At 39.1% G+C, this 16,934-nt stretch overlaps 1 protein-coding gene across 4 annotated transcripts in view; it reads right to left on the bottom strand.

Annotated features, from left to right (window-relative positions):
* LOC102074332 (uncharacterized) overlaps window positions 1–16,934 on the bottom strand; it is a 180,475-nt gene that overhangs the window by 46,926 nt on the left and 116,615 nt on the right. For all 4 annotated transcript variants that reach the window (XM_074543834.1, XM_074543821.1, XM_074543811.1 and 1 more), the window contains 3 exons: window positions 10,770–10,994; window positions 8,676–8,928; window positions 5,077–5,240 (listed from right to left, as the gene is read on the bottom strand). In XM_074543834.1, the coding sequence (XP_074399935.1) occupies window positions 5,077–5,240; window positions 8,676–8,928; window positions 10,770–10,994 (642 nt within the window). The remainder of the gene's footprint in view (window positions 1–5,076; window positions 5,241–8,675; window positions 8,929–10,769; window positions 10,995–16,934) is intronic.

Here is a 16,934-nt window from a genome sequence, read left to right as displayed (position 1 = left end):
AAATTACATATTTGGTTCATCTTTAAAAAGACTCTTAATGGGAAAAAAAAAGGTAATTCTTTTGTAGACTTATGTTTTCGTTTTCCCTTCATGACTATGGTCTCTGCCCATGGATAAGAAGTTCTCCAACATACAGCACTCTGGAGAATTTACAGTACCTGAATCAAAGCACATAAATTGAAGCAGCAATTTAATTTAATTATTAAAACATATTGACTTCCCAGCAAGATCCTGATGTGCCTTCTCTTTAGAAATGTCTAATGTCTGTCCTCAGCACTGGGCTGGGTAACTAGTTCCAGTAGCATGGTTAGACATGAATGGAAGTCCTGCTGTGCCAGGGTTCAATAATGGGCAAACCACATCATATAGAAGGGAACTCTTTTTTTCAACCCCAAGCCTAAAGCCTATACAATCTAAACTTCTCTTGATGTTAGAAAAGTTCATTTCATTTGTTGGCTTTGTTTTTCTATGACATTTCAGTTCTGTGGTAAGGAATTGACTAAGCACTACACAGTAAAATTTTCTACCACAAGAAAGGCTTGCTGTGTGGCATTTCTTGATGTAGGTGAAACCAAGAAATATTGTGGGGCTTTTGGAAAAGCCTGGTGTCACATTTTTTGCCTAAATTGAACTTTAAAACATCAAAACACTGCTGCTTGGCCCAAATGGATCCTCTTCAATTAATCTCTTTCTCATTCTACTTTTATGCCAAACACAGGGATTCAGAAAATAGAAATCAAAATGTCTGGAATCTGAGTTTTGGATATTGAACAGAGGTCTTTTCTTTTGCACCATTTTCCAAGATAATACTTTACTCCAATTCATCTGTTTCTTGGTGCCAATTTCAATATTTTTGTCCATCCCATAGACTGGTTGGGTAATCATGAGAAGTGCATGGATTGCTGTGGCATTGCAACAACAAAATGCCTGGATTTCTGGGGAGCTGTTTAGATCCTTCATTTCTTGGCAGGTGGGAGATGAAGCACAGGCATAAGGCCTTAGACCCTCTGAATTGTCACCCTTCTCACGCTGAGCAGCACCAGTGACAGTTCTTGTGGCTGGTCCTTATCGTTGGGCCTGGTGTTGGCCTGTGTGTGGTGAACAACACGTGTGCCTGGCAGAGGCAGAAGGTTGCTCAGCTAAACCAGAATGAAATTCACATTTACATCATCTCTACATCACACCTTACAGTGCTCACAGAAAGTGCAAAGTAGCACACTCAACAAGTTAGTTTTGCCCACAGCTGAGATTTAGCATGGAACACAAATAAGGAGATGCACCAACAGACGATTTTTCAATCTGATCATGGGAGGAGCTTTAGCTCTCTCTTCAAAGCGGAATGTGTACCTCTGGGTCAAGGACCATATCCAAGAGTTTCTGTGATGAAGTAGCTATTCTGATCCCAAAATCTGGCAGCCTGACTCAACATCAGATTAAGAATTTATATCTCAGACTTTGCTGCAAAGGTTCTCTCTGTACTTTTTTCCCCACCCTTCTTTTTTGAAACATTCTTTTTTGAAGCTGCAGCCCTAAATTTGCTATAGTTTCCAAGATGCCATTTTGGGATTCTCTTATCAAAAGGGGAGAGTAGATGGAAGATCATCTAATCAAGATGTAGGTAGTCTGGGAATATAAACAAACTGGCTATCAAGAAATAATATAAAATGCTCTAAATGTGTGAAATACAAATCAGTGCTAAAGCAGAGTATGATACTAAAGTAGTAACACACTACAGAAGAGATTATTTTTTACAAAAAACTAATACCCTTTATGTAATAATTTACCAAACTCCACAGTATTTTTAAATTAAAAGTTTTTCTCTTAATCTCTGGATCAACATCAGATATCCTTTCAATGCAATAGCTGTATTTTTGGAAGAACTGACTCATAATTTAGAATTATCTTGTGCTTGGTTGAAAAACTAGCAATTAAGCTGGTGGACTTTCTGACCTTCTGCTTATGTTGAAGCAATATTACTCCATGGTGTTTGTCTTTGACATTCCAGGTCAGCAGTTTAAATTGTTTGCCACTTGTCTTGCTAAACAAGAGAAAGACCTTGCCATTTATTTAAGCTCACTTAATGCAACATTCTTATTTCAAATTAACTAAAATTTAATGCAGTTAAATTACTGTCTATTTGCTGCCATAAACATTTTCTATATGAAGATTTTAAGCACATGGTTATAAACAATATAATTAACTTCGAATTAATTAAGAATCATGAAGCCTCTCTTTCAGCTTTGTTCCTTTTGTCCAAAAGTACTCAGCCTGCTCCTGTTACCTGCTTTAATTTCTTTTCTTTGGCATGAAAATTAATAAAACACTTCTTTATACCTTAACATACCTTGTTATAAGCATGAGAGTAGTCATTTTTATTGCTAATACAATAGAAAGAACAAAACACAGATTATGTTTTCTAGACATATGAGAACCAGCATAATAGTCTACAGGTTCATTTATTTAGCTATCAGAAAAAACAGAACACATTGAAAATATTTCCTACCATGAGTCTGATTAAAAAATGGGCTTTTCAAAGAATTACACAAACCAAAAATGAAAGGGTAGTTTTAGTGGTTTAAAACAATTTATTACATCTTAGCTTGAGCCTTTCTCATCCGTTTTTGGAAAACCACCATTGAAAATACAAAACCAGTTTTGCTATTAACACTGAAACATGTAGATTTCTGAAGCTTTTCCCTGAAAAATGTTTCAATACCAGGAAATTCAGATGCTTTTCACAGACACTTTTTGTTGAGACGGGTCTGCATTTTCTCACAGTGCACAAAACATTTCACCAACAAACTCCTGTCTGTTTCTAATATCTGGTAAAATTAAAAGGAAGAAATTGCAACTAATGCCTCTTCATGGTTCAAAAAAGTAATTAGAATATCTCTCCATGCTATTTGTACTACAGGCTCCCAAGACAAGCATGGGGAATCAGATTTATTGAGGTATTTTGGTTTATAAAGACACAAGTAGATGCTACTTAACCCCTGCCCGTTATTTCATTATCTTCCTGGCTGTTCACCAGTGCTGCCATGAAGTTTTCTAGCTGTGGCACACATAGACACTTCCATTGCTTGCTTTGGTGGCATTGTGGGTTTAGTGTTCTTATCCCTTCTTTTACACACGGTCAAAACCCTTCAGTTCAATGGCAAACTGCTGAGTAATCCAATAAACAGCACCACCTCCTCCATCCAACAGCCAAAGTCTCCACTGTGTATTGGAGGCTTCAGGCACAGAAGGTATCCCTCAATATTTATACTGGCTTATCTTCCAAGAGAAAAATGTGGTGGATGTTTATTTAAAAATATATGTTTTCTGTGCTGAGCAACATTCCACTTGAATGTATTTGAGACATGGCATCTGAGAAATATTCACACAAAGGGATGCTACTGCCCTGGCAGTATAGTTTTACCTATTCTCTTTTGAAAACAAATGCTGTTATGTCCACATTCAGGAAATAGTGTTATGAAATGCAGAGGTGTTGTCCTTAACAGTATTTTTAAAGGTTTTAATTCTATCTTTATTAGGCTGACAGTGTGCTCCTCAAGAGTCCTACCTAGGTCCAAGTTTCCCATGGTGATGACTGCAGATGTTCAAGGAGGAGACACTTGATACAATTGCTGAAGCTCATTATATAACTTTACTCAGCACAGACTCCGGTATTCAAAATGTTTCCTTTTGTTATCAAGCAAAGGACTTCAAAGACCTTACGCACTGTAACAGATTTTGTTATCTTCTCTTTGCTTTTGTACTTTGCTATGAATAGTTTTTAAAATGTGTTGTGCTAAGACAACTTTTTCCCCCTAGTAACATTATTCCCCCACCCCTTTATTGGAAAACATTACAGGAAAATTGATCCAGAAGGAAAGATACCTTTGATGATCTTGCACCTGTTCCCCAGACAATGAAGATGTTGGTAATATTCTCATAAAAACCTGCCTTACAAATGTTTTAATTTAAATTAATTTTCCTGAGTAATAAACGACAGCAGCTAAAACTTACGAAGCTATTCAAAACTATTAAGTCAATGATTAAGAAGGCATTAACGTCTCAAAAACTAATTAACTAGACTGCCAGTACATTGGAGTTGTGTACAGCTCCCAGGAATGTAGGAGCTCGGAAATACTTTGCAGAAATTTAGATTGCCATTTATCTTTTTCTGCCTGCTGCAACAGAATTTGTGGAAGGGGGACCGAGGCATGACACAGTAAGGTGGAGGGTGCATGTGAGATTTTCTGTTCTTACACCTGCCTGCATCTTGCCTTTGCTAATGGCTTTTTATTGGTGCTTGACAATGTTCATCACTGGGTGAATTGAAGGCCAGCACAAAATCTCTGCTGCATTATAAACAACCCACTTATAAAAAATATACACTTTTTCATTCAATATATTTGACAGTCTACCTAAATAATTTTCAGTGTCCCACACCTGTCCCTATTGACTGCACAGCTAATGGTTCTACTAGAAAGCTGGCAAGAAAGATAGTTGGCCAAATGTCATGAGGAACTGAGCTTAGAAAATGAGCTTATGTCACGGAAATATTATTTGGATTAAATCTTGTCATGATGACTCAGTCACAAGTCAAAAATCCTGTATCATCAAAAGTCAGTAAGGCTCTGGAAGCCACTGCAGATTCAGAGATTTTGCACTTCATATCATATGTAGCTTTCTGAAATTGTTCCTATTTCTCACAAACCCCCTTTTTGTAAGGTAAAGACATCTTCCAAAGTACCTAAACGAAAGGTACAAACACTTTACAGCTTAAGCCCTTTCATAGACACAATTGCCTGAAGCCAAAGAAGCAGAGGCTTCTAGAATCTATGAAAAATCATTATATCAATTGTGTTCCTGTTGAGGAAATAAGTGACTCCGTCTGTGACTTGCTGTGCCCATCAATCCCAGTGCATTAAAAGTAAAGCAGGAGCAAACCCCTCCTTAATTATCTGCAGTTCTGGTCTCTTCTGGGTGTGTGACACTGATACATCTTTTCTGACGTCACCGTATTTTATCTAAGTGGAGAAGAGGCATGAACCTAAGTTCCTAAGGGAATAATGAGATTAAGAGACATACCTTAAAAAATACAGGTACAACAATGTGGATGAGATCATGAACAGGATGATATAAAGCATCACTGTGATTAAGGCACCAGGAACTCCTGACTCCCCAGCTCTTAGAAACACCCAGGAGAGTTTTGCAGCATCAGCAATGGGTTTCTCTACGCTGTTCCCAAATCGCTGTCAGGGAGAAAAAATCAACATAAGAAAATGTCACACCTGATTAGACTACAGAGACAAAATAACATGAATATCTGTACAATAAGGATTTAAATGTAATTTGTGGGGTACAGCGTCTGAAGCTTACGAGTCTGCCAGATAGAATTTGAAATTAAACACTGGATGCAAAATAAACTATTTTCTAGCTTATTTTAGTCCAATTAAAATCTACCTTATAGAGGTGGCTTATTGAGAAAAACTCATGTCACAGTGAAAATGCTTGAAGTGAAATCTCTCAGTGTATTTCAGGACAAGTGGCAGGGCAGAAGGCTGAAATTTTCCTTTATGCAATGACCAAGGAGGCATAATATTGAATTCATTATTTTCCAAAATCTATTATTTTCCTTTTTTTATCTTTTTTCCCTCATATCTAGTACTTAAGAACTAGCTACTGTATTGACATATTATTGCCCTCTGCTGGATCAATTTAGAAGAATTCAACTACATATCATGGGTCTTCTACTGCTCAGAACTGAAATAAATTCCTCTCTCCAATTTTGCCTTTTTTAAGTCACACGGCGACAGCCATACCCATATTAGATCATGCTGACACATTTTGCAAGGATGTGAAACTGCACCACCACTGCACCACTGATGCAGTGCCCATCATTCAGAGAGGATCTGGGACCTTTAGGCTTCAAGAAATCTGCACCTTTCTGAGCAACTGGGCTAGATTAACCCTTAGGAAGTGTCACAACTTTCTGCACAGTTCTGGCTGCCTTGGCAGTGATGTGCATAGTAAAGGAATGGATATAGAAAAGGAAGGACAACTTCAAGTCCAGCTATAGAAGAACTGTGACTCTTGAGCATATTTTGTTCTCTCTTCACCCTTTGCAGAGCTACTAGGTTTCTGTCATGAAAATTGAAGTTCCCAGGAGACCGGTAATGACATATAAAGACAAGTCACATATTTATTACAAAAATAATTAAATACTCTGATTCTCTTCTATCTCCCTGTCCATCTTCTCTTCTTGGAAAAAAAAATGTAAAAAAACCACAGTTGGCTGCTGCCACTGCTTTCTTACTGAAGCTACAGTCTACCAAGGAAAGTTCTCTGCACAGCAGTCACGTCCTGACATTCCTCCAGAGAGGCAAAAGTCTGAATGGCAAATAAGAATAAATTTCTCTCTTATCCAAGCAATTCTCTCTGGCAAAGCAAAAGTGGTGTGGGAGAACTTTACTTCTCTATACTTTTCTTCTAACAAAGTTACTCTGTCAATCTGTATACATTCTGCGATCCTCAAAGACATGATCCCAGAAAGGTGTCTTCATTTTAAATAGCTTAAAAAACATTTGTCAACATCTCTCTCAGGTACTCATCACGCCACCACATGTGGTGATCATGTGAGCCTTCTGCAGTGACTCCTGTTTTTCACAATGACACGCATCCATGTGACCAAGGAGGTGTTATTGTTTTCTGCGTTTTGGATGCCAGGCAGAAAAAATGAGTGAGGTTCCAGGAAAGCTCTGACAGAACGGGAACTTGAACTGCATGGGAATGTTTCTTATCCCTGAAACATCCTTCTACAAGCTGACAGTAAATGAAATTTGAAATAACACATTTGACACAGCATTTTGGATGATGACTTGAACACCCCCAAATATGCAACTGCTCTCTAGCCTTTCCCTAACAATAGAAAACGTTAGTTAGTAAACACAGAAACCTTTGTCTCCAGGGCTATCTGTCATCTTTCATAAGTATTAAGGCCATTTTGAATACTAAAATACATTCTAGCATTAAAATAACTCATATTACCACCATACAGTATTTTAAAAAGGCTTGATCTAAAATAGATTGGCAAGAAAATCTGAAATAGCAGCTGAAAGAATGCCAAGAGAAAAAATATTACAAATGCAATAATGAAAACACATGTAAGAGATATAGTTTCATTTTGGAAAGGATACATACAGTATATTGTGTAATATTTGAACAAATGAGTTTCTACCAAAGATAATCTTGGTGGGTAAGACTGCCAAATTTTCAATATGAAGTACAGAGAAGTGTGTGCATTTTTAACACTTTAATGAAAAACTAAGTTATTTTACTTGTATCTCACGTTTCCCCTGACCAAGTGCTATTTGAAATTGATAAGTAATCCAGCCTGTGTAGAACTGAGCATAATTCCACTGAAGTCAATGGCAACGATTTTTTCAATGCAAGTGTGGGAAAGATAAGGCAGACCTTGTCCTCTCTTCCAGTTTTTATTAATACACCAGCATTAGAGGGGATAAAAAATCCATTTAAAAATTTCAACACTCCTAGCCTGGTTGTTGAGGAAATGAATCTTTTTTCTTTTAGGAAAAAAAAAATCTTAATTTGAATAATTACAATTAAAATTCAATACTGTGCAAATTTTACATTGTGGAATTTAAAAATAAATAAATAAATGCAGGCTGCCCAAGTGAAAACTACAGAATGTTGCCACATACTTAAAGTATTGCAATTACCTCTCAAGTGAGTACAAATTAAATTTCTTGAAGAGCTGAATTTTAATTTTCAAAACAACTGCAATGGAAAATATTGTGTAAAGAGTGAAAAATCACCTGCAGAGCACAGGTTAGACGACGAAGAACTAAGAGACCTGAGAAAACTTGATCCACAAAACACCTGTAGATCAGTGCTTCATCTGGAGTGACTATCAGAAACATAGATGACTTTGAAAGACCAGCAAGAGCAGAAGAAGAGCAATACCACAACCCAGAAAAGCTCTCAGCATCCTACAACCATTGAAAGGAGCCTGTGTCACATACACAGTGAGGCCCAAATTTGAAATTTGTGGTCTGGGATACTGGGCTTTATCTTTGATGTGATAGAAGTCTGCAGCCACCCAAGAACAGCTGGGCTACACAGCCCATACACAGGCACAGATAGAGTTGGGATCTTTGCTCTCCTGTTTTTATATATGATGAAACTCTCTCCTGAAAGATGCCAGTCTTTCAATCTCACTAGTCTTTGTAGGTGTGCCAGTAAATTATATTAACTACCTTGCATGTCAGAGAAGTGCATGATAACCTCCATGTTTTTCATTTTGTCTGTTTCAATGTTTAGAAAAATCTGAAGCGTTAATAATCAGGATTGCTCATTAAACCATGCCCATTAACATCCAAAATTGCAGTAATTCTTTTCAAAGCAGATGCAATCACTCCAGCAGTGGATTTACTTTCTTATCTCCAAATATGGCTTGTACAGTGCTCTTAATTTTATGCAGAAACACAGTGACTCCATTAGATGGGAATTTTGTTAATAAAAAGGTAATGTATAACATTATTATTTAATTTCTTTTTAACTTTCATATTTCATTGCCAGGGGTGGATTTTCATATCTTTCAGTGATTCACTGAATAAAACAAACTTCTACGTCAAGTTCTCATGTCCAAGTTATTTTAAGTGACTCACCCCCAGGAATGAATCCACTACAAACACTGCCAAGGGGTCCAGCACTGTCCATAGTCCCATAGCTATGATAAACTTTGACAAGAAGGGAGGGAATGAGTCAAACAGCTGCTGACAGCCCCATCTGATGAGGACCATGAGAAGCAGCCCTGCGTTCAAGGTTAGGGGTCCCACCACAACCATGGCCAACTCTTCACTGGTGTGCAGCAAGGAGTTCTGGTAGCAGAGTTCCACAGTGTGAGGGAAGAGCTGGAATCTGTAAACAAGAAAAAGGAGAGTGTTTGTCTGTGCTCCTGAGCAAGCCATTGAAAGGAGGTAGGATCAGGCGTGTTGCATTGTAAAGTTGCATTCTTATCTGAGTCACAACACTCTGACCAAAAACTCTATGAAGCTAGACAGAAAAAAAACAACTTTGTCCTCCTCCTCCTCCTGTCTCTGCATCCTTGGATCCCCTCTGACTCTCAGTTTTCATCCAGGCTTTAGGGATTGTTCAGGAAAGGCTATAGGAAGGTGTTACCTCTCTGACCCATCAATGTGAACACAGGCCCCAGGAGCTCACCCATGTCTGCACAGCAGCACCTTTGAGCACTGCACACAGCAGAAAATGTGCCGTAGAAGACATAGCTAAAAGTTAGCATGCCTAAAGTGATTGGAAATGTCCCTCTCAGCACCATGAGATGGTGGGAATTGCAAGGCTCGTACCATGAGCAAGTTTGCTGGCACTGTAAGAGACAGGAACAGCACGGCATTGTGAGCTACACACAGATGATGAAATTTGAGGCAAAAATTTCAGTCCTATTGAAATGGCTTAAATTCTGCTCCTAACTAAAGGTGAAGTGGTTTGATTATCACTCTGCTCCCTACTTGTGAGTGCCACCACTACATTTGGTAGGACTAGAGAGTGTTCGGCTCAGTCTCATTGTTCAGGCACACAGTTACAGACTGGGATGCTGATCCAGGGCATTTTGGCTTGAGACCATTATCCTTTATCTAGCTGAATGCCTGGGACAGCTGTGACTAGTGGCTTTGAACATGACCACCACTCTCTCATGCATTGCTTCCTTCTGTTGAGCTCCCTTTGTTTTCACAGACTCTTGATGCTTGGCCTCCCAGAAGTTTTAGTGCCAGCTGGCTAAGTTGACAGGGGCTGTGCAAGGCCAGAAATGAGAGATGGCTGGCTTTGCATTAAGATCTAGAAGACCACCTTAACAATACCCAGCACTGTCCAGAGTCTGCTCAGACACCTTGCTCAAATTTCAGCCAATAATCAATACCACTACCACACCAGACATAGGTCAGAGAGTTACGTGTTACTGGCTCACACTGACTGATTCAGGTTTATGTGATGCTTTAAGGTGAATAAAAGAAAACAAAAGGTTTTTATCAAAGAAATATTTCCTTTCCTAAGCATGATGGAACAATTTTGCTCTGTAAAACCCTTCTCTACCACACAGAAACATGAATACAGTCAAGTATTTATCACCTAATGGACTGGTACTCTATCTTTGGGTTTTTTCATGCCAGGTAATGACAAGCAATGACTTTCCTGCAACACTAGAGAAGTCTAATTCCTGAGCTAAAGTCAATGTATTATACAGTTAAAATATGTCAACTCATTGCAGTACTCACAGTAAAACTGATATATCAAAGTTAAATTCTTATAAGTATCTTACTCATAGATCACTTTGGTAGCATGAAATATGATTTAAATGCTTCTTCGGTTTTGTGCACTCCTTAGGCATTTTGAAATACTTTATCTAAAGTGATAAATTAATCTTCTGCAAGATACATAATCTGCTGAATATCTCAGATGGGAGAGAGGTAGGCATGACACAAGATTCACAAATGGACACGTCGTGTTCTGTGTTTAAGGTTTACATTACTAACACCTTCACCTGATAGGCAAATTAGCATATCAGATAACTGGACTCTGGATGCAGTCCTTGTTCTCTCAGTTTCTGCAGGGGCTCCTATCAGATCTTGCGTGTTGAACTCTCAGCATGAGCCATCAGTTCTCCTCATAGTGCAAAGGACCTGCTTTGAATCAAGCTATTTGGAGAAATATCCTTACAGAGAAAAGAGGGCAGCAGGACTCACTTTGCAACAGGAACTGAGATGGTCCAAAGGAAGAGCCACTGGCTCAAATAATGCAGGTAAAGTCTCAGGAACCAAAGCACAACCACCAGCAGTGCAAGCAGCCAGAAGTCCCTGGAGCGCCAGCGTGTGGCTCCCAGCTCTGAAAAGGCCGTGTACACCACGAAATGGAAACTCTCCACAACCTGCCTGGACAGCTTCACATCAGCAGCAGCAGCAGAGCGGCAGCTGGAAATGCACGGAAACAAAACAAAGAGTCATTCCTAAAAGCACATAAGAAGCAGAAGCTGCAGAGTCCTGCTGTACAGATAATGTAGCACAGGTTCTGATCACAACTTTGATTAAACAATGCACCTGATATTAAAAACAAAAAAAAAAAAAAAGTTTTTTTTAATGGCAGTCTAGGTGAGAGGTAGCTTCCTCCCAGAAATCACTCCGTCACTTTTAAAAGGACAACAAATCACATTTTAAACAAAGGTTTTAAAAGCCTTTTGGTTTCCTTTTTATTTTAATTTTTCTCACAAATTGTTCTCTGAGGAACACTTTATCTCTTGTTTTCCTTGTGAGAAAATGGTAAAAGGACTTGTCATATTTGTACTGAAAGGTATTAATTTTACTGAAAACCTGTGAACAGCTTTTTGGCATTTGGTAAGAGCACTTCAGTCAAAATATTTCAGGACACAATGTGGGTGAAAACTCTTCTTTAGTTTCAAGTAAAAGAGAAAATAGAAAGGAACTTTCACTGTAAAGGATTCTGCTACTGAGTGTGGCGTGATTTTCCCTTTAAGCTAATTACCGTAGTGCTTCAAAGGAGGTGGAGGGAGGAAATGAGATGCCAAGATGCAGCCTTGGCATTATGTTTCCCAGAAACTGGAGTCTCTCAGCTGATTCAAAGCTGAAAAGACAGTAGCTTCTTTGACCTTTTAAAACTTCTAACTGCTATGCTTATTTCCACTGATTTAAATGACTAAGCAGCTGAGATGCACAACTCTAGGACTTAATATGATGTCATCATGCTCAAACTGTTATTTATATTGATTAAGGCTTCTGAAAGTTCAGAAATACAAAGGTCTTTTTGTGGAAGAAAACATGCTGGCTTTTTAAACTGTAGCATGTGACTGAAGAAGAAGCAGCAGACGTACTTGCACTGCATTTCGTGCTCTTTTAAAGAACTTTCCCATCTACACATATTTCTTAAGTAGCTGTGTACATCTCTTTCTCCAGCAGTCACAAAAAGAACTGTGAATAGCAATAGAGGAGAAACTTAAAAGGTTTCTATATTTAGTCTAGGTTTGAATGAGAGGGAAAAACAAACTCGTCCAAATCTGTCAGCCATAAGGCTGGATTTTGAGACCAGCCTTGGCATCATGTTACTCCTGATCCTCAGTGTTAAGCAGGATGCATGTGGAGGAGATGGCAGGCTGTCAGACAGCCCCTTTGCTCATGAGAAGGTTCAGGCTTTAGTTACATGGTTGGAGGAGAGGACTAGAAGTTGTCAGGGGCACATCACCAAAAAGCAGGGTTTGGGTCACTAACGGCCTCAAGCTCAAATAACTAAAGCTTCTCACAGAAAGATCTGCTGGGCTGAGAAAGCTGATTCTTGCCATTACTGTAGGTTGATCTGTCAGGGATTTTGAAGGTTTTTACAAGTTATGAAGTCCATTTTGCTTATGTCCTAATCAGCCACAAAGTCCTGCTTTAGAGAAGGGCCACATCATGGATGACCTTCCTCATGTTGTAATTATTTTCCCACAGCAGCCTACAGGAACATCACAACACTTTTCATTAACATTATGAATTCATAGTCTAAGCTTGTGTGAGAAAGAGACAAAGAAAAATGTAAAATAAGAAATATAATTGACTGTGGTATTATACTACAATAACCATGGAATTCTAAATGTTCTGAACTCTGCAGCTAGATTGCACTACACTTCCTTTCATATAAAGAAATTTTTGTCATCCTTAATAGCTTCCATCAAATTTACTCTTAAAGCATTCACTCTTTGAGAAAAGTTAATAGGGCAGGATTAACCACACTGTATTTTCGTTAGACCAAATAGTTTATTTGTAAAAAAAAAAAAAAAGAAAAAGAGAAAAAATAATACTCTTAGCTCATAATACTCATCCTTCATCAAACAAGCAGAATTACATAGACGTTCCATCCAGCCTCACCCATGTCAGAAATCCACATCCTACAGGGATCACTGCCAATCTTCATCTCTGTGCCAAGAGCACAAGTAACCATGTATATTCAAAAAAGAAAATTGGATTTAGCTCAACATCTCATTTTATATAAGAATCATCTACTATTAGGTCATGTAGTCTCAATTTACTATTTGAAGCTACTTCTAAATAAGCAACACCAGAACAAAATATTCAATGGACAACCTGTAAAACATTTCAAGAACGTAAATCCTTCCTCCAACCCAACACACAAACAGAGAAAGAGAGCACACAGCTCAGAGCACTGAAAATATTCAATCCTTTTTCATTCATGGCAGTCCTGGAGCACCAGGAGTAGTGAAAACCCTTGGTGACCAAAACCATTGGTTGGGAAGGTGAGTAAAGCCCTTGCTCACTGCAGCAGGACTTCCCAGGGCAATCAGTACTTTCACAGGAGCTCCCTGAACACACTTGCTCCAGCTGTGTCACTCGCTGTGTGGAAGGTGCTTCTGTACACAGTGTGAGCACACCATACAAAGTGTGCCTATGGAACTTCCCTAAAGTTTAGGCAGCAATGAAAATAATATATACTTCCATTACTCCATTGCTCCACACACTACTCCCACTTTCAAGAGGTCAAAAGAGAACTGATGTCTTCCCCTGTGTCATCCCTGCTGAGATGCTGACTCTGTCAGCCACGGGAATCCATCTGCTCAACAAATTTATAAATGAAAGTAGAGAAATTCAGAATGCGCTCACATATCAAACCCAAAAGCCTTCCACAGAATGACCCTTCCTAAACGAGCAGAGCAACATCTATGATGTCTTTCCTCAGTCACGCCTTTCCTCTGAAAAAAGCAATAGCAGCCTAGAAACTCCACAGAAACCCAAGCTTTTTAGAAGTCAAAGAAATCAAGAAAAATATGTCCATAGGGTAGAATCAAACAACATTTGTTTTTGTTTTTGTAACAGCAATTATCCTTTTTAAGACTTCACGATTTTCTTCAAATGCCTTGATCACAATTTCCTGCTTTTAAATGGAAATGAAGCACTTATTTGTCTATCTTCCAGACAGTCCAGATTCTGAATGCCATTTCTGTGCTCTAACCTTGGTTATACTTCCCAAGGTTATACCTTGACATGAGCACCATCAGCCAGTGGTAGAAACTGGTGGAAAATGTAGCCTACACAGCCACTCAGTCAAAGTCCCAGCCCATGACTGGAATATCCTCATTTACTTTAAAACAAATTCAGTTGGCCCCAACTTACTTGTGAGTTTCAGGAAACTGTTCCTGAGAACTCATTAATCATGCTGTAAGGCTGTTTACTGGTTGCCACTTCAAAACACTAGGCTTAAATGACCTCTCTTATTGACTTTTTTGAAAAATGAAGAAAGGAAGAGGCAGAAACATGAAATGAAATGCACCAAACAAGTGGAAACAGTCTCTTTAAATATTTTTCGCTGGTGTTAGTAGTAAAAGCTTGGGGGTGGAGTGGCAGTGCTGGCAGATACAGTTTTCAGAAGATATTTATATAAATTTGCTGTAGGGCAGAGAGCATGAGTATTACCTTTCAAAAACAAAATAACCCCTCCACCCACAAAAAAAACCCAAAACTTAACCCTTGGGTGAAAACTATATAAAGTTCCAAATAAGAAGCCACTTGAGCAATGGATTTATCCATGATTCCTTGGATTACTGGTAAGTAATTTGGCTGAATGTTTTTGTTCTAGGGCATTAGTTTTGCATTTTTCCTTGGGAAATGCTGCAGTAACAAACAGCAGAGACTGAATTACCATAAAAGCAGGTCAATTATTTCTATGGAAATTGTTCAGAAGGAAAGAAACGATGCACAGATTCTCTTAAGCTGCACTTGATGATGATGACGGAAAAGTAATGGCTGATAGAAGGCAGTGTGTACTGTTGGGTGACAGCTTTGTTGCTGACAAACTACGCTGAACATTTGTATAATGCACTACAAGGCTGGCACTTAAAGATGATGGTGGGGTAGATCCTCAGCTGATGCAACCCTACTTACTCCAGAGCTACGCTGGTGCTCACCAGCTGAGGTATACAGGATCTATCCTGAATGTATCTATTATTTACATTGCGTAAAGTAAGGCAAAATAAATGTTTCTTTGTCACCCATACAGACAGAGAAGATTTAAAGAGCCAACGCAGACACAAATTAGTTTATGCAAATTACCTTCAGGGAATCATACACAGTCCTTACAGCCCAAGAGTCAGCGCAACACGTTTACCCAGTTCACAAATAAAAAATACCCCTCCCCACCACCACCCAAAATGGCAGGGTCCTTAAACTTAGTCCTTTATGGCTTATCAACAGAAATGAAGATGCAAGAAATGCTGCCCAGTGTTACTACAATGAAATGTTATCACTTTCAGGGTAAAATCATACCTGTATCTGAAGGCACATCTAAAATTAGCACACTAGTACATTTAACCCTTCAAATGGAAACCAGTTCAAAGCACCGCTGATGAAGCATGAGGCAGAAGAGAATATGCTTCGTTCCGCTGTGCACAACATAAACATATATATAAAACACATAATTTTATTATTGTTAGAAGGACTTTATTATTATTCCCTCTGCATAATATTCTTCCTTTTCAAGGCTTATATTGCATTACAAAGAAATTGCCTTCATCCCAGGCCGTATGGTGATGATACAAATGACTTTGCCCAATAAGCCTACAGTAGAGCTGCGAACCGAGCTCTGCTGAGTTACAGTCCATTATTCTATCCACTGGATTCCTAATAAAATATTACTTTTTTGTTTATTTGTATGCAAAGTGAATATAACCAGAGAGAGCATTTGCCAAGGATGGAGGCACTGTTTTGTCCTAGCTCTTTCCAGGACACACCTATGCTTCATATTCTTCAGTTTGCAAGCAACCAAGAAAGCAGGTATCACAAGCAGTTACAAGGGCTACCTAGGGGCTATCTGCTGAGAGAGAGGTGACAAAAGACCTTAGGGGACATTAGATAGTTCCTCAACATACTAATGCTCATAGGAGAATTTGACCTACTGCTTACTGAAAAACCCAAAGTCATGATATAGAAGGAATGCTGGAAATCATGGCACGTTTATTTTTCAGGTGCAGCTGTCGTAGGAAAAAGAAACTGCCAGAAGCAAAATCCAAAATCCAAAAGCAAGGCTTTTGGGAATTAAACATTTGTGTGAAACAGGAAAAAAGAGTAATCCAATAACTGCAATAATTGTTTTTCATTCATTGCAAAGAATATGACACAGGTACGTGACTGCACCTGTAAACACCCATGCTGCCTCACCAAGCTGGGGAGGAGGAGGCTGATGGTGGCTGCTCTCCTCCCAAGGTCCAGGCTGTGCCAGCTCATGGGAGACAGCCAGCAAGCAGTAAACTCTGGATCAGCTACACCTTAGGTGTGTTTGCATTACATGCATAGCGAAGAGCCAGAACAAACACAGCAGCTGAACTTTTCCCACAACACGCTCCTGGGGTTATGTGCTGGCACAGCTGTAGCCTTGGAGAAACCACTATGCTCTCCTGTACTGGGTGGGGGCACACTCTGGGTCAGTGGGCCAAGAAATGTTCATAAAAGAGGATGGCAAGAAAGTGCTGACAGATTCATATTGCTCTGGATATAACTGTGCTAGCCTGAAGATGGTGGACAGTCAGTTTTCAATATAAAAGAGTTTATGACAATAGAAAATTGGCAAAGAGCAGCAGATTCATGTCCTCAGCAGTCCCTTTACCCAATAGTGTTAGTCTGGCAGAGGAGCCCATCTCCTGACCTTAGCTAACTAAGAATTTCCTAAGGGAATTAACTGAGACAGTCACAAGAAGAGATTTCTTACCCAGCTAGGCAAGAAAGCATTGAACAAAAAAAGAATCACAAAATTTAGGCAGAGTGGCAATAGTGCTGGAGGACAGTGTGGCTCCTTGTAGAGAGCTGGCAAAGCTCTGCACATTTCAGCTTTGAGCAGCATCTGACAATGACAAAGCA

The sequence above is a fragment of the Zonotrichia albicollis genome, chromosome 1 (genome assembly GCF_047830755.1).
Source record: "Zonotrichia albicollis isolate bZonAlb1 chromosome 1, bZonAlb1.hap1, whole genome shotgun sequence".
Taxonomy (NCBI): Eukaryota; Metazoa; Chordata; class Aves; order Passeriformes; family Passerellidae; genus Zonotrichia; species Zonotrichia albicollis.
This window is presented reverse-complemented; position numbering and strand designations above follow the sequence as displayed.